Raw genomic sequence first — 24369 nt, 5'->3', positions numbered from 1 at the left:
TATTCTTCATAATGATCCTACAATGACCTATGGATAGATCCTGTAATGACCAACCCCATTTTGCCATTGGGCAAACTGAGGCACAGAAAAAGTAAGTGTGCACAAAGTTATACAACTAGGAATTGGCAGAGCTGGGATTCAAGCCCGGGCACTCTGGGTGCAGAGTATGCAAACTATGACCTGCTGGCTCTCCCCGCGACCCACTTACGGCTTGAGGTCCTGGTCGATGAGGATGTCGTAGCCGTACAGCTCGAAGCAGTGCTTGTCACTGATGATCACCTTCTGCACACTCTGCAAGCTTTTGATGAAGATGTTGTCCATGTCCCTGAAGAGCGTCTCCACCGCCTGGGGCCCGTGTTTGGAAGTCAGGTACTGCCGGAAGCGCTGCAGCATCCACTTGCTGCCCTGTGTCCCGGGCAGCCAGGTCAAGAGAGGAGCCTCAGTTAGCCAGGACCTGGCCTGCTTGGACCCTTACACGATTGCCCTCAGTGCTTTCCTTAGACCTGGGCAAGAGGGGCCCAGCCCTGAGCCCTGTAATTAGGAGACCCCAGGTGTGCCCTTGTTTGAGAGGCAAAAATTCTTCATGCTAAGAGGACTAGCCATGCAGGACCCCAGAAGTCCCTGCCCACATGACGTGTGGAGGCCCCCTGCCTGAGCCTGACCTGCTGAGGACAGACCACACTGATCATGTGTGCATCCCAAGGCCAAGGAGTGACCAACAGGCTGCTGTTTTCAGGGGTATGTATGCACAAGGGCCTCACCGTGTGGGATAGAGCCAGGGAAGGGAAGAGAAGGGAACAGCTGTGAACTGGGGACCTGCTCTCCTGTCTCCCCTTGATCTGGCCCTTGACTCTGAGAAGTCTGAGAATTCTGTATTTGAACCTGGCCTTGCAGGTTATTTTACATAGAGAGAAAATATATCTGTGTGACACATTACATGAATCAATTAATCCATTGACCAATAGAAGATATCTGTCAAGGTAGGACAGGACATATTTTGTTTAGGGGTGTGTTAGTGTGATTTGTAACTTTTAAATACTTAGATACATGATATGTGGGCCACCATTTGTAGTCCTGCCCTGAGCCCTGCAAGTGGAACAGGCAGGCCAGCCTCACTGGCCAACTCAGGCTCAGACGGGCCTGTCCTGGGCTCCTTGCCATGCCACCCTCCCCACCCTCACCTGGCCCCAGAGGGCTACACCCGAGCAGAGTGGAGCCTGGCTTCCTCACCTTCTTTGGGTGGTAGTCAGGAGACGTTTTTTGCACAGCGACGTTGGTGAGGTGAACATCTGGCAGAGGGTGGTGGTCAAGGTCATACCTGACCTTGGTGTGAACAAAAAGGGTGAGCCCTGCCCCATGAAGCCCTCAGAACTGAACTGAGACCTTGCCTGGGTAATCGATGGGGAAAGCAGCAAAATAGCATCATAGTCATGTATGTGGGCTGTGGAGTCAGATGGGCCTGGTTCAAATCCTGCCTGCATCTTTCCTGGCTATGGGGTCCTAAAAAGCCATTTAACTTCCCTGGGCCTGTTTCCCCAGCTTTTAATGGGGGTACATAGTAGCATATTGAACTCACAGGATTTTTCAAAAGGTTAAATACTGTACCTCTTCCAGCGCCTGGCATAGCTGATATTATACTATGATTTTTCTTTTCTTTTAACCTTTGCGTTATGATTTTTTTTTTTAAGAGACAGAGTCTCGCTCTGTCACCCGGGCTGGAGTTCAGTGGCATGACGTGCTCACTGCAGCCTCCGCCTCCTGGGTTCAAGTGATTCTCCTGCCTCAGTCTCCTGAGTAGCTGGGATTATAGGTGCGTGCCATTACACCCATCTAATGTTTGTATTTTTAGTAGAGACAAGAGTTTCACCATGTTGGACAGGCTGGTTTCAAACTCCTGGCCTCAAGTGATCCGCCTACCTCGGCCTCCCAAAGTGCTGGGATTACAGGTGTGAGCCACTGCGCCCAGCCTGATTTTTTTTTTTTTTTTTTTTAATTCAAGAGGATAGAAAACTTTCTAACAAGTAAGGAACCAAATACAGAACAACCATCTCAGGACACACTAGGCTGTCTTTCACTAGAGGGGTCCAGGCTAGGCAGCCACTTTGTAGGAATATTGGTGAAGGGATCCAGCACTGGGGTGGGGTCAGGGCGGCCTTGGAAGGCCCAGCCCTGAGATTCAGCCTCTCAGTACCATCACCATCATCACCACCACTGACATCGGCAACACTTTTCAGCTTATAGAGCATGTTTACTGCATTATCGCGTATGTTCCCCAAATTATTCCTATCTCACAGATGAGACCTTGGAGGCTTAGAGAGGTGAAGTGACTGCCATTCAGAATACCCCTTCCTCAACATCTTCCCCCACAGCTAAGCAGGATGGCTTCCCCTAACCTCGTTGTGTCTGTCTGTTTGTTTTGAGATGTAGTCTTGGTCTGTTGCCCAGGCTGGAGTGCAGTGGTGCGATCTCGGCTCACTGCAACCTCTGCCTCAAGAATTGCTCAAGCAATTCTCCTGCCTCGGCCTCCCAAGTAGCTGGGATTACAGATGCCTGCCACCAAGCCCGGCTAATTTTTGTATTTTTAGTAGAGATAGAGTTTCACCATGCTGGCAAAGCTGGTCTCGAACTCCTGACTTCAAGTGATGACCTGCCTTGGCCTCCCAGAGTGCTGGGATGACAGGTGTCAGCCACCACACCCAACCCCAAACCTCATGAAATGGCCATAAGACATGACTTTCTCCAGGACTTATTTGGGGCATTTCTCAGATGGGGAGGTAGAGGCTCTAGATCCCTGACTCCCAGTCTAATTCCCCTAAAAAGTATGTTTCTCCCAGTTTGTGGTGTGTTGAACAGAGCAGGGCGGTTTCAGCCTCCCTGGGGTGAGTATCCTCTTTAGCATCTTTTTCCTGGAAGTTGTCTTTAGAGCTTTTCTTTTCTTTCTTTCTTTTTTTTTTTTTTTTTTTTTTTGAGATGGAGTCTCACTCTGTCACTCAGGATGGAGTGCACTGGTGCAATCTTGGCTCACTGCAACCTCTGCTTCCCAGGTTCAAGCAATTCTCCTGCCTCAGCCTCCTGAGTAGCTGGGATTACAGGAGTGTGCCACCATGTGGCTTTTTTTTTTTTTTTTTAGAAATATGAAAGGCCAGGTGCACTGGCTCATGCCTGTAATCCCAGCACTTTGGGAGGTCAAGGCAGGTGGATCACCTGAGGTCAAGAGTTCAAGACCAGCCTGGCCAACATGATGAAACCCCATCTCTACTAAAAATGCCAAAAAAAATAGTCGGGTGTGGTGGCGGGCACCTGTAATCCCAGCTACTCAGGAGGCTGAGGCAGGAGAATCGTTTGAACCCAGGAGGTGCAGGTTGAAGTGAGCCAAGATGGTGCCACTGCACTCCAGCCTGGGCAACAACAGTGAAACTTTGTTTCAAAAAAAAAAAAAAAAAAAAAATGAAGTAAGGATCCATGCAACAACATAGAAGAACCTTAGAAACAAGCTAAGTAAAAGAAGTCAGACACAAAGACTGCATAGTGTATGATTCCATTTCTATGACATGTTGAGAAGAGACAAATCCAGAGACAGGAAGTGGCTGCAAAGGGCTGGGAGGGGAGTCCAGGGAGGAATAGGGATGACGGCTAACGGGTATAGAATTTCTTTGGGAAGATGATAAAAATGTTCTGAAATAGCTGCGCATGGTGGTTTACGCCCGTAGTACCCACTACTCAGGAGGCTGAAGTAAGAGGATCATTCGCGCCCATGAGTTCAAGATCAGCCTAAACAATATAGTGAGACCCTGTCTCAAAAAAAGGAAATTTTCGGCTGGTCGCGGTGGCTCATGTCTGTAATCCCAGCATTTTGGGAGATGGAGGTGGGTGGATCACGAGGTCAGGAAATCAAGACCATCCAGGCCAACATGGTGAAACCCCATCTCTACTAAAAATACAAAAAATTAGCCAGGTATGGTGGCGGGCGCCTGTAATCCCAGCTACTAGGTAGGCTGAGGCAGGAGAATCGCTTGAACCCGGGAGGTGGAGGTTGCAGTGAGCTGAGATCGCACCATTGCACTCCAGCCTGGGCAACAAAAGTGATATTCTATTTCAAAAAATTAAAAAATTAGCTAGGCATGGTGGTGCGTGCCTGTGGTCCCAGCTACAAGGGAGGCTGAGGTGGGAGCATTACTTCAGCCCAGGAGATGGAGGCTGCAGTGAGCCGTGATTGTACCACTGCACTCCAGCCTGGGCAACACAGCAAGACTCTGTCTCAGGGGGAAAAAAAAAGGAAAAGAGGATGCTGGGGCAAAGTGGGTTACTGGCTGAAGAGGGGAAATAGCTCTCTTCGGATGAAGGAAACTTGGCTCCCAGAACTTCACACTTAACACACTGCTCCCGTCTGCTGTAGAGGAGACAGTGGGCCTCCTTAGGAGCAGAGGAGAAGCAAAGGCTAAAAGAAAGGGATGGGAGACGGGTCAGCCAACCTCAGAGCCTCCCGTCTCTAGAGAGGAACCTGAAACCAGGTCTCAGTGGAACAACGGTCAAGTAGCAGAGTAAACATACGATCAGAATAAATCCACAGAGAAACAGAGCTGATTCACTGTGAAATCTTTAAGAGGAAAAGACTTTTCTTAGCTTAGAAATGATGGTAAAAATCACCCAATGGACAAGTAAGACGTGAAACATGAAAATAAAAATGAACAGATGTCAAGACAAAAAGAATACACAGAAAAGATGTGTAGCACATGCAATAGTCTAATTTTTATTCTATCACATGAAAATCCCACATGAATTAACAATAAAAAGTATGACTGTTTACTAACGAAAGGACATGGACAAACATAAGAGAGAAAATAAAGCTGGTAGGACCCCATCTGGGGAAATGCTCAAAGCTCCTAGTAACAGTAGATACACAATTTCAAAGGCATGCAAATGGGGGAAAATGAAAATTGGAAGAGATGCAAATTCTAAGGCAAAACTCTGCTTCCTCATCAAGTCGGTGACATTTAAAAAATCTTTTTGAAAAATCCAAAACTCACAGAATATTTGCAAGAATCATATAAAGAATGTCCCTATCACGTGGTGGCACGTGCCTGTAGTCCGAACTACTGGGGAGGCTGAGGCAGGAGAAACGCTTGAACCTGGGAGGCAGAGGTTGCGGTGAGCCAAGATCATGCCACTGCACTCCAGCCTGGGCAACAAGAGCAAAACGCTATCTCAAAAAAAAAAAAAAAGAAAAGAAAAAGAAAAAGAATGCCTCTATCTGCTTCACTTAGATGTGGCCAATTGTTTCAGAAATGGCTGTTTAAAACAATCGTTCCCAGGACTGGGGAGCTGGGATGAAATGGACTGTGTCAATAGAGGGTAAAAATATTTTATTTTTATTTATTATGTTTTTGAGACGGAGTCTTGCTCTTTTGCCCAGGCTGGAGTACAGTGGCACAATCTCAGCTCACTGCAACCTCTGCCTCCTGGGTTCAAGCAACTGTCCTGCCTCCTGGGTATGGTGGGATTATAGGTGCTCACCACCACAGCTGGCTAATTTTTGTATTTTTAGTAGAGATGGGGTTTCATCATATTGGCCAGGCTGGTCTCGAACTCCTGTCTTCAAGAGATCCACCTGTCTCGGCCTCCCAAAGTGTTAGGATTATGGGCATGAGCCACCACGCCCAGCAATGGTAAAAATATAAAAGGACTCTCCTGGGAAGCAATCTGGCCAGATGGGCTTGACCCAGTATTTACACCTCTGTGACACCATCCAAGGGGAAAATCTTAAATACTGTAAAAGTTTATGAAGAAATACGTTCCTTTGCAGCATTATGTGTCATAGCAAGAAGCTGAATACTTCCCAAATGCCTGCAGCATGGGGGATTAGAAAACCAGGAAACCTACTCAGTGGAATATTTTTGTAATGAAAAAAAGTCTACAAGGAAAATACTAGTGATCATGATTAGTGCAAGAAAAGATTATATTATACAGTGGGATCATTTATATTTAAAAGGTAAATGACAACAAAAATCTCTACAAATGAACCTGGAAGGAAATACCCTAAAATAGTAAGTAGTTTTTGCTAGAAAATGTGCCTAGAGAAGATTTCCTTTTTGTACTTTTCCGAATTTTCTGATTCGATTTTAATAAGCTATACCACTTGTATTATAAAAAATGTATCCTTTGGATATTTTATTATTAGAGTAAGGCCTATCAGTTGTAGAAACAATTCCTAATAGACAATGCATAAAGTTGAAAATAAATGCTTCCTGACCTGATTCTAATTCTCTGCACTTCCCAGAGTTAATACATTACTGAGGCTGGGCCGGGTGGCTCATGCCTATAATCCCAGAACTTTGGAAGATAGAGGTGGGAGGATTCAAACTGTTGAATCGAGGTGTCACACTCTTGAGCTGAGGAGTTTGAGCCCAGCCTGGGCAGCACAGTGAGAACTCATTGCTACAAAAAAATAACTTAGCCAGACATAGTAGTGTGTGCCTGTGGTCCCAGCTACTCAGGAGGCTGAGGTGGGAGGATCACTTGAGCCCAGGAGTTCAAGGCTGCAAAGAGCTGTGATCCCACCACCGTATTCGAGCAGGGGCAACAGAGAGGGAAACTGTCAATCAATCAATCAATCAGATAGATTAGTGAATCATGAACATCCTTTCATACTTCTTCCTAAACAGAAATGTACTTCCTTAAAGGCAAAAGTGGGAATAGGAATATATCAATTCTCCAGCTTACATTTTGTTTTTCACTTTTCATCTTAATCATCTTTCTATGTCATGGCTTCTCGACATATCTCATTGCTTTTAACAGATGTATAAGATCACATAGATGCCTTATAATTCATTTCACCATCTCTGAAGGGAGATTTAAGGGATCAAGGGTAATGATTGTTCACTATTATATACAGTGTTTCAATGAATATTTTTGTATTTAGTGTATGAATATACTATATGTAAACATATTTGAATAATTATGTATAAACTATATATATTATATATAATAAAGTCAAGTTTAAAATGTTATTATTTTGTGATCCAAAATTATTTTAAAAGTTAGTATGTGATATCTGAAGCGAATGACAAAATATTAATCTGTTAAATCTGGATGGTGAATGCATGGGTTGTTACAGTCTTTCCTGCAGCTTTCTATTTATAGAAAATTATTTTTTATTAATATTTCAAGATTAAAAATTTAAAACAATATAAAAGAAGAGGTGGAAAATGATGTGTATTTACTCACTGTGAAAACAGCAAAGCCTCATTAACTAAAAACTAGCCCCGGGAGAGGGCTCTGTTTGCTTAAAAAGTCCCCATGATGCCCAGAGCTGTGCAAACATTTTTAAGTGGGAGAGGAGGACCACTAGTATTTTCTGAGAGGTCACTCTGGGCCAGCCACTGTTCTAAGTGCTTTACATATATTAACTTTAGTAAACAACTAGGTGGCAATTAAACTAAACTCAGTGACTTGCAGATGATAAATGCTTGTTAGAATTACAAAATAAAATTAACAGAATTGCTGACGTTGGTAAAATAGAAAAAAACAAATTGCAAAAAATACTCAGAAAGGTCTAATCCCAGATGCACATGCAAATGCATCACCCTGGACAAGCACTCAACTGAATGAGGAAATTAACGCAGACAGATGCAGATGACCTAAAAGCACTGGCTGGGTTGCCCACGCCCCAAGCGGGGCAGCATCACCCCCATTTCCAACTTTCCTATGTGCAGGTCATCTGGTCCTGCCCATTTGCCTCCTAAATATTGCTGGATTGTCTACCTCTCTTCTTCTGAGGCTCAGGCCTAAAGATCTTAAAAACTTTCTTTGATGTGTCTATTTTGACCAGATAATACATTCACATGGCTCAAAAATTAAAATGCACAAAATATATGTAAGGAAACGTCTCCTTTCTACCTCTGTCTCCACTCACATTTCTCTTCCCAAAGGCAACATCTATTTCCAGCTTTTTTTTTTTTTTGAGACAGGGTCTTGCTCTGTTGCCCAGGCTGGAGAGCAACAGCATGATATCGGCTCACTGCAACCTCCTCCTCCGGAGTTCAAGGGATTCTCATGCTCAGTCTCCCAAGTAGCTGGGATTACAGGCAATGTGCCACCATGCCTGGCTGATTTTGTATTTTTAGTAGAAATAGGGTTTTACTATGTTGGTCAGGCAAACTCCTGACCTCAGGTGATCCACCTGCCTTGGCCTCCCAAACTGCTAGGATTACAGGTGTGAACCGCCACACCCAGCTTCTTGTCTGTCCTTCCATAGACGTCTATGTACAGATAAGCAAACATATATAGAGAGATAGATACATAATTTTTTTTTTTTTGAGACAGGGTCTTGCTCTGTCACCCAGGTTGGCATGCAGGGGCAAAATCACAGCTCACTGCAGCCTCAAATTCTTGGGCTCAAGCGATCCTCCCAACTCAGCCTCCTGAGTAGCCGGGGCTACAGGCGTGTGACATAACATCTGGCTCATTTATTTTTATTTTTATTTTTTTCATAGAGACAGGATCTCACTATGTTGCCCAGGCTGGTCTTGAACTCCTGACCTCAAGTGATCCACAGGTGTGAGCCACCACATCTGGCCAGATACGATTTTTAACAGGAACGAAAACATATTTTCACACTGTTCTAGACATAATTTTTTTCCCAATTAACAATACATCTTGGCAATTATTTCATATCCGTACATAAAGCACTTTCCCCATTCTTTTTTAAGAGCTTCATAGTATTCCACTGTATAAAGGAGCCATTCATTTCATTGTTCCCTAGTTTCTGCTCTCACAAACAAGGCTGTGCAGTGAATAACCTTGAAGCCTGTCTTGTTCTACACTGCAAATGTACTTGTAAGATGATAAAATCCCAGAAGGGGAATTGCTAGGTCACAGGGTTGTGTGCATCTGTCTTTTAACAGATCTTTGCCAGACTGTCTTCAAAGGAGTCACACCAATCAATGTACAGTCCCGCCAGCAATATATATATTCTCCCAGCCTCACCAAGACAGCGTGTTATCAGACTTTTGGTCTCTGCCAATCGGATTAGTGAAAATAGCATTGTACTTGAATGAATGAGTGGGCCAATGACTAGGCACTGAAGAAGAGGCACATAAAAGGATGCAAATGGGTTGGGTGCGGTGGTTCACGCCTGTAATCCCAGCATTTTGGGAAGCTGAGGCAGGTGGATTACCTGAGGTCGAGAGTTCAAGACCAGCCTGACCAACATGGAGAAACCGTATCTGTACTAAAAATACAAAAAAAAAAAAAAAAAAAAAAAATTAGGGCCAGGCACAGTGACTCACACCTGTAATCCAAGCACTTTGGAGGCCAAGGCGGGCGGATCACCTGAGGTCGGGAGTTCAAGACCAGCCTGACCAACATGGTGAAACCCTGTCTTCAAAAAAAAATTAGCTGAGCATGGTGGCACATGCCTGTAATCTCAGCTACTTGGGAGGCTGAGGCAGAAGAATGGCTGGAACCTAGGAGGCAGAGGTTGCAGTGAGCCAAGATTATGCCATTGCACTCCGGCCTAAGCAACAAGAGTGAGACTCTGTCTCAAAAAAAAAAAAAAAAAAAAAGGGATGCAAATGTTCTCCAAAGGGGTTAAAACTGTCTGACCCTAGGAATATTAGGCATAGCACCAAAACTAGCAATTTGCGGTGAGCTGCTCTGAGCAGAGTTGGCCTCTCCTGTGGAATCACCCCTACAAGACTAGAAGCTCCCAGAGGGAAGGAACCAGACCTGTCTTATAAACTGTCTCCTGTGCCCAGACCACAGCAGGCACTCAGCAAACACCTATGGGACAAAGGAGCTCACTTGGGACTGGCCAGAGTGTAGGAAGGGTAGGTGTGTAGGGGGTGGTTAGGCAGGATCCCAGGATACACTGGTCATCTATGCTGTTCAGCGTGAAGCGGGTGTTGGAGAATCGGGCAAAGCCATCCCGGTAGAGCCAGGCCCTCAGCGGGATATACTGAGGCAGCGGTGGAAAGAGAGAGAGAAGAGAAAGCGTATACGTACAGGCACTCTCACACCACCTAGCTCTTGCACCTACCATTTCCTCCCCCCGGAGTCCCCTTCTGTCTTTCCCAAATCATCCTGCAGACACCTGCTCTCACACCAGGCTTCTTTGCTTTTATCCCCTCCTTTCCCCAGGGGGAAGTGGGTACAGAAAGAAACAAAATGAAGGTGAGGTCCAGGAAGACGGGGGCAGAGTCTGTCTCCAACACCCCCGTAGCCTGCGTCCAGCATAAAGGTTTGATCGTTGGCTGAAGGGATGAATGAATGGGTGGAGGGAAAATAGCAACTCCCTGATTAAGAGAGGCTCTGAGGCCAGGCTGCCTGGATTTGAGTCCCAGCTCTGCTGCTCACCAACTGTGTGACCTTGGGCAAGGTACACAACCTCTCCATATCTGTCCCCTCATTGTAAAGGGAGGATAATAATAGAACCTACCTCCCTGGGTTGTTAGGAGGCCTGAATGTGATAAAACCTGCTAAGTGCCAGGGCCTAGTACTTAGTAGGTGCTCAGTAAATGTCTGCTGTGGATGACCGAATGAATAAAGAAGGGCAGAGAGACAGCAAATCTAGATTTGGGGGCATCTAAGATGGTAAACTTCGGGTTCATCTCCCTGCCCCCACCCCATCCCTAGATGTCCCCCCGGGCTCTCTCAGGCAGAGATAAAACCAGACAAGCTTACACAAGCTGCGGGTGCAGGCCATTTCCCCCATCTCCAGAGTCCAGCCACCCTTTAACCCCTGCTGGAGGAGGGCCCCCCGCTTTGTTACTCACCGACATCACCAGCACGTAGACACGCAGGTCAAACTTGCGGCCTGTCAGAAAAGGAAAGAATTAATTTGTGCAACAAATACTGATCGTCAGACATTGTGCTAGGTTTTGGGGAAATGGCGGTGGACAGACAGACAGGAAACCCTGCCTTTATGAAGCTCCTGCTGAAACTACACAAGGGGCCATCACACAGTGTGTGATCCCAACACTCTGGGAGGCTGAGGCAAGAGGATCACTTCAGGCCAGGAATCCAACACCAGCCTGAGCAACATAGTGAGATGCTGTGTCTACAGAAAATTAGCCTCCCATGGTGGTACCCACCTGTAGTCTCAGCTACTCTGGAGACTGAGGCAGGAGGATCGTTTGAGACCAGGAGATGGAGGCTGCAGTGAGCTATGACCATGACATTGCACTCTAGTCTGGGTGACAGAGACATGGGCTCAAAAAACACAACAAAAACTACACAAGGTATAAAGAGAGAATAATGGGAGGTGGGGAGGGATGCATGGGGGTCAACCTGGGGGAAAGGTGTGAAACTCAGTAGTCAAATAAGACCCCCATGGGGAGTAGTAACCTTCACAGAGGTTACTACTTTCATAGTAATAACCTTCAAAGTAGTAACCTTCACAGTGCCTGCCTAGCCCAGAGTGGTGCAGGACCTTGGGTGGGAGAAACTGCGAGAACAGAAGTCTGGAGGGGGAAAGAGCTTGGGTCAAGGGCAGAGAGGAAGGAGATGAGGTCAGCTAGGCTGGCAGAGGTCAGGTCCCGTGCACTTTTGGGGTTCTGTCCCAAAAACCGTGGGAAGCCACGGAAGGGTATCTTCTCCCTCTGGCTGCCATGTTGGGGTGTAGCAAAGAGGGCAGAGCAGCGGTAGGCACCAATGAGGAGGAGAGTGTGGTTGTCCAGGAGGAAGAGGATGGTGGCTGGGACCCGGGCAGAGGTGAGAGGAGCGGCCAGACAGATTCAAGAGCTTGTGGGAGCTTGGCGAGAACCAGATGTTGGGGAAGGAAGGGGACATACCCAGAATGGCTCCTGGCTTCTGGCTGTGTCCCCAGTGGAGAAGCTGAGGAATGGTGGGGGGATGGGAGGGCAGAATTTGGGGTGTGTTGGGTTTGAGTGGCTGGCAGATGCCCAAGAGGGAGGTCACAGGCTGCCGGACATCAGGATCTGAGGTTCAGGGTCAAGGTCCTGGCTGGGGACAGAAAGCTGGAAGTCACTAACCTTTGGGTGGTGTTTAAGTCACAGACAGGACAGGGTCACTATGGGGGAGAGAGGAGAAGAGACCCAGGGGCTGCCCCCTGGGGAAGGTAATTGCCAGAAGACGTGGGAACTGGCATTAACAGTATTGCAATGACGTCACCCATGCCTGATGTCCTGTAGTTCCCAGAGCCCAAGTGAGAAAAGCAGATGCCGGGCACACCTGGGGAAACCCACCAAGGTTGCAGGGAGGAGGCTGGGTTCTACCTCAGGGCCTCTGCCCTTGCAATTCCTCCTCCCTGCATTCCTCTCCCTCCAAATCTACCCACAGTGACTCGTAGTTGCCACTCAGGTCTCAGATCACATGTCACCTCCTGGCCGCCACATCATTCTGTCCCATTGCCCTGCTTGACTGACTTCATAACACCAGCACTGCATGGGACTGTCCCGTGGTGTGTTTTCTGGTTTATTGCAGCCTGCTCATTGAGGGTGTAAACTCCAGAGGAGCACGGCGGGGGGCAGCATTCAGGGCAGCGCTGGCACCAAATAGGCACTTTAAAATATTTGTTGGATAAATGCGTGAATGAGTAAGTTGGTTTTTAAAGGAGGAAAATTTTCCTGAACCAAGAAGGGAATGGAAAGAGCATGCCAGGCAGAGGGAACTGTATGGGCAATGGCTAGGAGGTGGGAGACTGCAGAACTAATCTCTTTCCATGCGTCCCTTCACGCCTAGTGTCAGGCTGGGCCCTTGGCAGGCTGCTGGTCAAGGCTTGTTGACTGACTGTTTGATGACCGTGCAATAGAAGAGCAGGAGCAGAGACAGCCATCTCACCTCCTATCAGGTAGGGATTTTCGATGTAACGCTGAGCCACATAGTTCTCCACAGGAATATCATCTTTCTGGTCGTCAGAGTTTCTTGTGTCCTAGTAATAATAATAATTGAACATTTATTTATGGATCATTGCCTGTGTACTAGGCATTGTGTTAGACACTATTTGGGGTAGCTCATTGGATCTTTAAATCAACCCTATCAGGTAAGTACTAATGTTATTCCCATTTCACAGACAAAAAACTGAAGGACAGAGAGGGAGAGTAACTTATCCAAGGTCACACAGCCAGTTAGTGGTATCGCTGGGATGTGAACCTACACGGTCTGGGCCCAGAGCCTGAGTGTTTAACCTCTAGACTTCTGTTGCCCAGTAGGGCAGTCACTGCCACAGGAGGCTATTTACATTTACCTTGATGGAAAGTAAGTGAAATTACATGCTACAACATGGGCCAAGTGAAATAAGCCAGACACAAAAGGACAAATATGGTCTGATTCCACTTAGATGAGGTGGCTAGAGTAGTCAAGTTCACAGTGACAGAAGGTAGACGGGGGTTGCCAGGGGCTGGGGAGAGGAGGGAATGGGGAGCTGGTGTTGAACAGGTACAGACGTTCAACAGGGAGGATGGAAAGTTCTGGAGATGGACAGTAGTGGTGGCTGTACAACACTGTGAATGCACTTACAAAACCAGACACTTAAAAGAGGTTACGATGTAACTTTCATGTTATTATATATTTTACCACAGTTTTATTTTGTTTTTGGGTTTTTCTTGAGAATGAGTCTCACTCTGTTGCCCAGGCTGGACTGCAGTGGCACGATCTGGGCTCACTGCAACCTCCACCTCTCAGGTTCAAGCAACTCTTGTGCCTCAGCCTCCCGAGTACCTGGGATTACAGATGAGAGTCACCACACCTGGCTAATTTTTGTATTTTTAGTAGAGATGGGGTTTCACCATGTTGGCCAGGCTTGTCTCAAACTCCTTGCCTCAAGTGATCTGCCCACCTCAGGCTCCCAAAGTGCTGGGATTACAGGCGTGAGCCACCGTACCCAGCCCATAATTTTAGAAAAGGATATGAAATTAAAAATCCAGTCTTCAGTCACACCAGCCACATGGCAAGTGCTCAACATCCCGCCTGTGGCTAGTGGTCACTGCATTGGAGAGCACAGATATCCACCATTTCCATCTCTCTAGAAAGTTCTGTCGGCCAGTGGTGCCTACACCACCTATGGGCCTCCGAAGACATCGCTCCTTCTTCTCTACCTGCCAGCCCAGCTCTGGAGGACAGCAATGCTCTCATGCATGAGCACAACACCTCGCAGGCTGCAAATGCCTTTCCCACCCGTTGTCCCCTTCGCTCAAAGACAAGGGTCACACGCTTAATGGGGTCACACAACCAGCCCAATGGCAGGCAGCACTGGCTCTCAGGACAGACCTGCTCCACCCACCATTGCTCCCCGCTCTACTGTGTCAAGACAAAAGCAGCCAGGTCTTGCCTTCCTGGGACCTGGGCCCAGCTCCACCTCCACTCATGTGGCTGCCAGATGGACTGATAGTACTCCTGCAGGCAGGCTGGGCCTCCAGGCTGCTAAGCGTCTTCCCTGCAGTGCCCTGACAGTTTCACGGGAGGAGTCGAGACATTGAGCATTGCTGTGCGCCTCCTGGTACAGCAGGTGCTAGTCCTATAGGATTTCAGCCATCCTGCTCCTCCCACCCACCCTGCACCATCATCACCGCTCAGCTTCAGAGGGCTTCGGCCATTTTCCCAAGACCACACAGCTGCTGAGTGGGAGAGGCAGGATTTGAACCAGGATTTCTACTGCACTGTGTCTCGGGACAAGAATGGAGTGGGGGTTGGGGGAGCTACCCCAAAGCTCAGTCTAGGCCCTGGAGGAAGAGTCAACCATACTCTCCCCAGCCACGTGAGCGGGAGGCGCAGATAAAGAATGTGTATCGCCTGGGCGCAGTGGCTCAAGCCTGTAATCCCAGCACTTTGTGGCTCACGCCTGTAATCCCAGCACTTTGGGAGGCCGAGGTGGGCAGATCACGAGGTCAGGAGTTCAAGGCCAGCGTGGCCAATATGGTGACAATGTCTCCACTAAAAAATACAAAAAATTAGCCAGGCATGGTGGCACGCACTTATAATCCCAGCTATTCAGGAGGCTGAGGCAGGAGAATTGCTTGAACCTAGGAGGCAGAGGTTGCAGTGAGCTGAGATCGTGCCACTGCACTCTAGCCTGGGCAACAGAGTGGGACTCTGTCTCAAAAAAGAAAAAAAAATGAATGTTCATCAAGCACTGAGTACCAGGCACTCTCCTGGGTGTGTGTGTGTGTGTGTGTGTGTGTGTGTGTGTGTGTGTGTGTGTGTGTGTGTGTGTGTGTGTGTTTGCTTATCAATCGCCATCTCAATCTACTGAGGCACTGACAGGTGAAGTAACTTACCCAAGTGCACACAGCTACTGAGTGACTGAGTCACAAGGTCAAGATTTGAATCTGGACAATCTGGCTCTGGAGACTCCCACTCCAATGGGCAGGCCTGTGGGTAGAGTTTCTCTGCCCACCCTCTGAGCTTTGATAGCAGGAAGGAGGGGCCCCTCCAACAATGAGGTCAGAGGAGGGTTCCGGGAGGAAGGGGGAAGAGGCAGGCTCACCTTCCTCCAGTCCGTGATGTCCTTCAGCCTGCGGAAGAGGAAGATGCCTTTTCCCTGCGACCGGGCTACCTGGGGAGGGATGGGGGCAGAAAGCCGGCTCTTAGCTCTGCGTGGTTCCTTGTTGGCTCCCCTGGCTGGGGCCTCTTCCCAGCATCTCTCTGTCTCTTTTTCCCCATGAGCCCCCAGCTCTCCCCAGAGGAAGGCTAGCTAAAGGGGCTGGAACAGAGAAGGTGCTAACCCTGGCAGAGGGAGAGAGGAAAGGGAGGGGAAGGGGGAGACTGACTTAGCTCACAAAGACATACATTTGCATGAATAATGCAAAAGAACAGACAATTAAAAAGCCATTTCTAACAGTCCTGGGAACATATCATCTGATTCTTTTTTTGGAAATCAATTTGCCTTCCTAATTAGGGTTTGCTTCGGCTAATACTGAAATCAGCCTGGCTTTACTGAACCCCAGCATGGATAATTCATAGCTTCACAGAGTCAAGGGGCTAGAAGAATCTTTGATCTCATACAGAGTGGTCCTCAGCAAAGGCATTACTCCCCTTCTACCACTATAGAAAGACGACAGTCTCCCGCCTGGCCTTGCACACCCACAGTGCCTAGGAGCTCACTACCTCCCCCCACCCAGGCCAAACATAGCTCATTTTGTTACAGGATAGCTTTGTTAAATAGTCATCCAAAGGGTATATATGAGGTTCATACTGTATGTTGAGCATTATGCAATAACCCAGACCTCATGGAACACAGCCTAACTTGTGTTGAGCTAAAATTGGCCAGTCCGGCTTTGGCTCCTAGGACCTCCTAGAACAACGCTGATTCCTGGGTACCAAAAGAGTCTTTTAGGTATCTGCAGCCACTGAGCAGGTCCCCCAGGTCATCTTTCCTCCAGTGAATGTGCAAACTCTCATTTCCTTCTGTTCTCCTCTGAGCATGGCCCACCTGGCCCACCTGAGGCTCTCTGTTGAGGCAGGCAGGGCTGTCAGGCGTGGTGGTACAGGTTGTCTACTGCTCTGCCTGCGCTGTGTACCCTGGTTCAGGGTTGTGTGCGCCCAGAAGACCGGGTGCCAAAAACACTATGGAGCACTGGTGGTGGCTCAGGGGCAGTGAAGTGTGCACAGCAGTTTCAGAAAGCAACTACTCAGTGTGCACCAGGAGCTTCCAACAGTTCACAGCCTTGCAGAAGACTTGAACAGGCATTTTATGAAAGAAGATTACCAGTGTAAACATGTCACAGGCTGGGCACAGTGACTCACATCTCTAATCCCAGCACTTTAGGAGGCTGAGGTAGGAAGACTATTTAAGCTCAGGAGTTCGAGACAAGCCTAGGCAACATAGTGAGACCTCGAGACCAAGTCGCTACTAAAAATAATTTAAAAAAAATAGCCGGGTATGGCTGGGTATGGTGGTTCACGCCTCTAATCTCAGCACTTTGGGAGGCCAAGGTGGGTGGATCACTTGAGGTCAGGAGTTCAAGACCAGCCTAGCCAACATGGCAAAACCCCATCTCTACAAAAAATACAAAAAGTAGCTGGGTGTGGTGACACGCACCTGTAATCCCAACTACTCGGGAGTCTGAGAGGCACAAGAATCTCTTGAACCCAGGAGGTGGAGGTTGCAGTGAGCCGAGATTATGCTACTGCACTCCAGCCTGGGTGACAATTTCAAGACTTCGTATAAAAAAAAAAAAGCTGGACTATGGTGCACCCCTGTAGTCCCAGCTACTTGGGAGGCTGAGGTGGAAAGGTGACTTGAGCCCAGGAGATTGGGGCTGCAGTGAGCAGGGATTTACCACTGCGCAGCCTGGGCAACAGAGTGAGACCCTGTCTAAAAAAGAAGAAAAAGAAGAAAGAAAGAAAGAGAGAGAGAGAAAGAAAGGAAGGAAGGAAGGAAGGAAGGAAGGAAAGAAAGAAAAGAACAGGCACTCAACTTCATCAGTTTACCAACGGAGAAGTGCTAATTGACAGAGCAGGAGCACGGTCATCTTGGACAAATACCAACACTTTAAGGTCCAGCTCCCTTTCTACCCTCATGCATTCCAAGGAAATCACTTCTCTTCTAACTACAAGCAGCCAGAAAAAGCAGACAGTAAAACACAGATAAGACAGCTCAGGCACAGAGGGAGGTGGGAAGAAAGTCTCTTGGGTAACTGCCAAACTTCACCCTCATACAATGGGCCCCAGTAAAACATTTGGCTTTAATAAGCACGTTCCTTTCCCTTCAGGTGCACTAAGACAGGGAACCGAAAAGCAAACTCCCGGGATATGCCTGCAGCTGCAGGAAGACGAATGGGAACAGACACACAACCCTCCCTCCCAGATAAGCATAACAAAGAGACATGGAAGCAGTCCCAGCCTCTGATAAACTCTCCCACCCTGAATCCTTAAAAACTCTTGGTCTGGGCCGGGCGTGGTGGCTCACGCCTGTAATCCCAGCACTTTGGGAGGCCAAGGCGGGTAGATCACGAGGTCAAGAGATCGAGACCATCGAGGTCAAGAGATCGAGACCATCTTGGTCAACATGGTGAAACCCCGTCTCTACTAAAAATACAAAAAAAAAAATTAGCTGGGCATGGTGGCACATGCCTGTAATCCCAGCTACTCAGGAGGCTGAGGCAGGAGAATTGCCTGAACCCAGAAGGCGGAGGTTGCGGTGAGCCGAGATCACGCCATTGCACTCCAGCCTGGGTAACAAGAGCGAAACTCCGTCTCAAAAAAAAAAAAAACTCTTGGTCTGTAAGAGAGTGTGGCTCTGACCTAACTCGGCCAGAAGCTCCTCTCAGGTTTGTTTTCTCTAAAATAAACCTGTCTTAACTGGCAAGCCACCTCTCATGTTTCTTTTCTTTCTTTAATTCTTACACTATGAAAATCGCAATATGATACTACTACATACTACCTGAAAATGGTTAAGTTTAAAGACAGACAATACCAAGTATTGGTGAGGATGTGGAGAAACTGGAACTTGCACACACTGCTGGTGCGAGAGTACACTGTTTGGAAACTGGCAACATCTGCTAAAGCCAAACATAGGCATCCTCTATCCTATGTCCCAGCAATTACTCTCCTAGGGACCTACATGACAGAAATGTCTGTACATGTCACGATGGACATGGCCCCAGACACCCATAGCAGCAGTATCATAATAGTTCCACCCTGAAACTCCCTAATGGATATTTATTCAATGGAACAGTATACAACGATGACAGTTAACAATGTACAATTACCCACAGCAGCAGAATGAACTGCTGTCATGTCAAGGGAGAGAAACCAGACACAAGGTAGTCATCCCATAAGATTCCAATTATAGGCCAGGCCTGGTGGCTCATGCCTATAATCCCAGTACTTTGGGAGGCCAAGGCAGGTGGATCACCTGAGGTCAGGAGTTCAAGACCAACCTGACCAACATGGAGAAACCCCGTCTCTACTATAAATACAAAATTAAGCCGGATGTGGTGGTGGCTGCCTGTAATCCCAGCTACTCGGGAGGCTGAGGCAGGAGAATTGCTTGAACCTGGGAGGTGGAGGTTGCAGTGAGCCAAGATCGTGCCATTGCACTCCAGCCTGGGTAACAGAGCAAGACTCTGTCTCAAAAAAAAAAAAAAAAAAAAAAAAAAAATTCCAATTATATAAAGTCCAAAAGCAGACAAAGCAAACCTATGCTGTTTAGTGCCTGGGGTAGGGGTGGGGGTTGTGAGTGAGTGGAAGGGGGCCTGAGAAGGCTGCTGAGAGGTACGGAATGCTCTGTTTATGATCTGGGTCCTGGTTACTTGAGTAGATTCAGTTTGCAAAAATTCATACTGTACTCCTATAATTTGGCTACTCTTCTATATTTTATTAAAATTAAAGTATCTTTTTAGGTTCATACACTTTGATCTAGAAGCCCCTATCCCCAACCCTGTTGGCTGCCCTCCCTATGACCACTTTCTTTCCTCCTCTTCCTTGCCAGAAAAACCCACCTCTCATGCAGGAAGCTGGAAAGGCCAGATGCTGGTTTTCCCAGCTTCCCTTGAAGTTGGTGGAAACCACATGACCAGTTTTAGCCAATCAGACCTAAGGAGACATTTGCTCAGAGGTTCCAGAAAAAATGTTTCTCCTTGTTAAAAATATTAGGGAAAGAGCAGGGGAGAAAAGCAGGGTAGGGAAGAAACATCCTGGCCTCCTTCCTTCTTTCTTTGAATGCTACAGTCTGCAGAGAGGACGGCTGTGATTGCAGCAGCCATGTCACATCCATGAGGTGACAAGTCTGATGACAAAAAGCCAGTACACAGGATGCAGAGAGGATGGAGAAAAGGAGCCTGGGCCTCTAGCAGGATCATCAAGCACATCCCCAACCCTGGATCTGCCTACTCTCAGCCTTCTTGTTCTGTGAGATAACAAAATGCCTTTATTGTTGAGGCCATTGTTAGTAACTTGACACAACTGGTCCAGGAGGTGCCTTCCTAAGGGACTAACCCTAAAGAATGAAAGATGAACCATCTGCATGGTGTTACGTCAGGGTTGGTGAGATGGAAATCACCTAATACCTATCTCTAGCAGATGGCAATTTCCAAAAACCACCACAACAATATTTCCAGTCCCATATGTTCTCCAGAACCCTGTCAAGAGGTAAAGTCAATGGCCCCTTCCCCTTGAATCTGGAAGTGTCTCTACTAATTGCATATGGCAGAAGTGATGTGTGGTTTCCAATGCCAGGTCATAAAAGGCAATACAGCTTCTGCCCGGCTCTCTCTTTCAGGATGGTTGCCCTCAGAACCCAGCAGGCATCCCGCTGAGAAGCCTAGGTCACAGGGAGTGGCCCACACGGAAGGCAACTGAGTCTTCCAGCCCTCAGCCCTGGCTGAGTTCCCAGCCAAGAGCCGGCACCTACTTAATAGTGCAGCCAGTGAGCCAGCTCAGAAGGGGGCCCTCCAGCCCTCAGTGGATGCTGGGGCACAAATGAGCCTTCCCTGTCAAGCACTGCCCACATTGGGGGATCATGAACGAAATAAGACATTATTGTTGCTTCAAATCACTATGTTTGGGAGTTTGCTACTCTGAAATAGATCACCAGAATTCTAGCTTTAGTAGAATGGTTCATAACAATGGCAATACCAGCAGCTAACACTTACCAGATGTTTACTCTGTGCCAGGCCCTGTGACTTACACAGTTACCTCATTAAAGCTTCAAAAAACACACACTCTTGGACATAAACATTAATATTATCACCATTTTGCAGCCGAAGAACCAGTGAACAGAGAGGCCAAGCACAATGCCCAAGGTCACCCAGCCAACAGGTAACAAATCCGAGATAGTTAAATCTGTGCTACACAAACCTGGGACTCATATACCTCTTGAAAAGTGTTGGGAGTACACAAAATCACATGACAAACAGCGCCACTTCTGGGGGCATCTCTGTTACTTGATGGTTTGGGAGGGAAGTATTTTTATGTTATGCTTTTTTCTTTGAGACAGGGTCTTGCTTTGACCCCCAGGCTGGAGTGCAGTGGTGCCATCTCAGCTCACCGCAACCTCTGCCTTCCCCATCTCAAGGACTCCTCCCACCTCAGCCTCCTGAGTAGCCCCAAGGCTGAGAACAGCCCCGTGGTTGCCAAGGATGCTTGCAGCCATGTGTGATGTGTTAGACTAGCTTGGTAAACACAGGGAGAGAAGGAGCCTGCGCCTCTAGCAGGATCATCGAGCACATCCAGCAACTTGGGGGACACAGAGAGATACTGACAGACAGGCCCGGTCCCTGACAGCCAAGCACCCGCCTGCCCACACCACGAAGCAGGCTGGAGCCACAGTGGTCCCATGAGCCATGTCAGTGTCCTGCCCACCTCCCCACCAACCCTGCCGGCCTGAACTGCTGGCAGGGGAGAATGCTTCCATGGAAAAAAAGTTAGAAATAATGCAATGTTTACGCTGGACTTATAAATGCCAGACCCAAGAGCCTGTTCTTTTTTTTTTTTCTTAGATGGAGTCTCACTCTGTCGCCAGGCTGGAGTGCAGTGATGTGATCGTGGCTCACTGCAACCTCCGCCTCTGGGGTTCAAGCAATTCTTCTGCCTCAGTCTCCCAATTAGCTGGGACTACAGGCACATGCCACCACACCCAGCTAATGTTTTGTATTTTTAGTAGATACAGGATTTCACCATGTTGACCAGGATGGTCTCCATCTCTTGACCTCGTGATCTGCCCACCTTGGCCTCACAAAGTGCTGGGATTACAGGTGTAAGCCACTACATCCAGCTGACCCTGTTCTTACATTCCTCTAAGAGCTCCAAGATGGGCTGGGGCTCTGGCCTGGTGGGAGGAGGGTCCCCACAGGGTGGTATACAGGGGATGATGCTGCCTGCTCCCTTCTGAGTCCTGGGCTGCTCTGCTGCCACTGATGAGGAAGATGAAGGCTCAGCAGACAGGAAAACAATGCAGAGGAGACGCCCACTGACTGCCCTGTGACCGGCTGGGCCACAGCAACTATGCGAAAACTTTTGCCTGTGGGTGGGCAAAGATCAACCAGGTCACAAAGACAGGCCTTGTGGGAAGAGTGGAGTGGAGGGATTGGGGGAAGTCTTCTCCCTCTATTCTCCAAATATAGGGCAATGTTCTGTTCTTAACAGTCCTCCTTAAAGGAATCCAAATAAAATCCCGGAATTAACACTCAAACCCAATGGTTCTCCAAGTGGGGTACTCAGACCAGTAGCACCCTCAGAACCTGGAGCAGCCTCAACCTCCCAGTCCCAAGCAGTCCTCGTAACTGGCACTACAGGCACACGCCATCATACCCAGCTAATATTTTTATATTTTTTTGTAGAGACTAAGTCTTGCTATCTTGCCCAGGCTGGTCTCAAGCTCCTGGGCTCAAGTTATCCTCCCACCTTGGCCTCCTAAAGTGCTGGGATTATGGACATGAGCCATTCACCTGGCCTGCTATCATTAATTTTAGGTTATCACCCTTGATAGCATGGTGGGTGCGGTGGGGGTCGGGGGGAGCTTCATTTAAACAGTTGAGGGCTTAAGAGTAAATCATTTAATCAGTTGAGGGCTTAAGAGTAAAAACTGAGTTTTCGGCTGGGCGCAGTGGCTTACGCCTATAATCCCAGCACTTTGGGAGGCCGAGGCGGGTGGATCACGAGGTCAAGAGATCGAGACTATCCTGGTCAACATGTTGAAACCCCGTCTCTACTAAAAAAAAAATACAAAAAATTAGCTGGGCATGGTGGCACGTGCCTGTAGTCCCAGCTACTCGGGAGGCTGAGGCAGGAGAATTGCCTGAACCCAGGAGGCGGAGGTTGCGGTGAGCCGAGATCGCGCCATTGCACTCCAGCCTGGGTAACAAGAGCGAAACTCCGTCTCAAAAAAACAAACAAACAAACAAAAAAAAGCGAGTTTTCCTGAAAAAGAAATTCTGGCCGGGTACAGTGGCTCACCCTTGTAATCTCAGCACTTTGGGAGGCCGAGGTGGGCAGATCACCTGAGGTCAGAAGTTCGAGACCAGCCTGACCAACATGGAGAAATCTCATCTCTACTAAAAATACAAAATTGCCCTGTGCATGTCTGTAATCACAGCTACTTGAGAGGCTGAGGCAGGAGAATTGCTTGAATCTGGGAGGCAGAGGTTTTGGTGAGCCAAGATCTTGCTATTGCACTCCAGCCTGGGCAACAAGAGTGAAACTCCATCTCAAAAAAATAAAAAAGAAGCAATTCTGCCTCAAAACTGTAACATAGAAATCCTGCCTGAAGTTCCGTCCTGCTGGCCTGCCCTACAGATTTCAGACTTGCCAGCCCCTACAACATTGCATGAGCTAATTCCTCAAACACACAGACACAGACACAGACACAGACACACACACACACACACACACACACACACACCCTAATGCTTTCCTTTCTCTGGAGAACCCTGACTACTATACCTGGGAACTTGCTAGAAATGCAAATTCTCAGGCCCTCACCAGGCTGACTGACTCAGATACTCTGGGGTGGGTGGGATGCTTGAACAAGCTTTTCCGGAGATTCTGCCACACCCTCAAGTTTGAGAACCGCTGCTCCACAATCTCAAAACTCAAAGTGTATGCAGAGACCAGCAGCACTGGTGTGTCCTGGGAGCTGGCTAGAAATTCAGGTTCCCAGGCCCGCCCAGACCTGTGAATCAGGCTCTGCATTGAACCGGGTCCCTGGATGGCAGGGGCACCGTAGGGTTTGAGAAACACTGACCTGGTGCTTTCCTGGGGACAGAGCAAAGAGAGGGTGTTTCCTAGACTCTTGGAAATAACAATGAAAACGATCAATTATCAGGCACCTAACGCCAAGCCCTTGATATAACTTGTATAATTCATATGCTGAACGTGTGTAACTTCCCCGAATTCTCTCACAACCCCGTAAGGTAGACACACACGTTAATTCCATTTTACAGATGAAGAAATGAACCCAGAGGGACTTAAAGGGGTCGGGTGACCTGCTCAGGGTCACACAGCTTGTGAGTGGTGGACACAGAATTACAACCCAAGCCAGAAATGACTAGAAGCACAGAAGCGCCCACTCTCCACCCCGCAGACAGGGTGCCCCGCGATTTGGGAGAAAGAACACACACACAGACACACAGAGCCAAGATGCCTTCTCTTAATTACAGCTGTAGCTGTCGTTGTGTCTGCTGCTAACAAAGGCTGTGGGCTGGGAATGGAATCAATTTAATATGCAAGTGCTGTTCCCAATTAGCACAAATTACCATTTGTCTGAGAGGATAATACTGGGAGCTGGAATCCGCCCAGTGGGTCACAGCACTCCGAGCTCATCAGCCTAATCCCTGCTGCTCCAGCCATAGCCTTCCTCACTGCGTCTTCCCTAGACATGGGAGAGGCAGCATGGGCCAGGGGAAGAACCTAGGAGGCCCAGGTACAGCCTGGCTCCATGCCTGTTGGGAGCAGCCATTGTTTTTGTCAGCC

At 48.0% G+C, this 24369-nt stretch overlaps 1 protein-coding gene across 8 annotated transcripts in view; it reads right to left on the bottom strand.

Moving 5' to 3' along the window:
- Nucleotides 1-24369, bottom strand: part of TTLL9 (tubulin tyrosine ligase like 9) — a 75471-nt gene that overhangs the window by 14673 nt on the left and 36429 nt on the right. For 7 of the 8 annotated variants that reach the window (XR_010344520.1, XR_010344521.1, XR_010344519.1 and 4 more), the window contains 6 exons: nt 15443-15511; nt 12799-12889; nt 10773-10813; nt 9868-9955; nt 1231-1289; nt 209-405 (listed from right to left, as the gene is read on the bottom strand). Coding sequence is in view for 5 of the 8 variants with exons in the window: in XM_064382306.1 (XP_064238376.1) it covers nt 209-405; nt 1231-1289; nt 9868-9955; nt 10773-10813; nt 12799-12889; nt 15443-15511 (545 nt within the window). In the remaining 3 variants the exon portion in view is untranslated. The remainder of the gene's footprint in view (nt 1-208; nt 406-1230; nt 1290-9867; nt 9956-10772; nt 10814-12798; nt 12890-15442; nt 15512-24369) is intronic. The other variant, XM_064382304.1, reaches the window with a different exon arrangement.

Source organism: Aotus nancymaae, unplaced genomic scaffold (genome assembly GCF_030222135.1).
Source record: "Aotus nancymaae isolate 86718 unplaced genomic scaffold, 86718_ANA_hifiasm-v0.15.2.pri h1tg000029l, whole genome shotgun sequence".
NCBI classification, from domain to species: domain Eukaryota; kingdom Metazoa; phylum Chordata; class Mammalia; order Primates; family Aotidae; genus Aotus; species Aotus nancymaae.
Note: the sequence above shows the minus strand (reverse complement) of the source record. Positions and strands in the feature narration are given on the sequence as shown.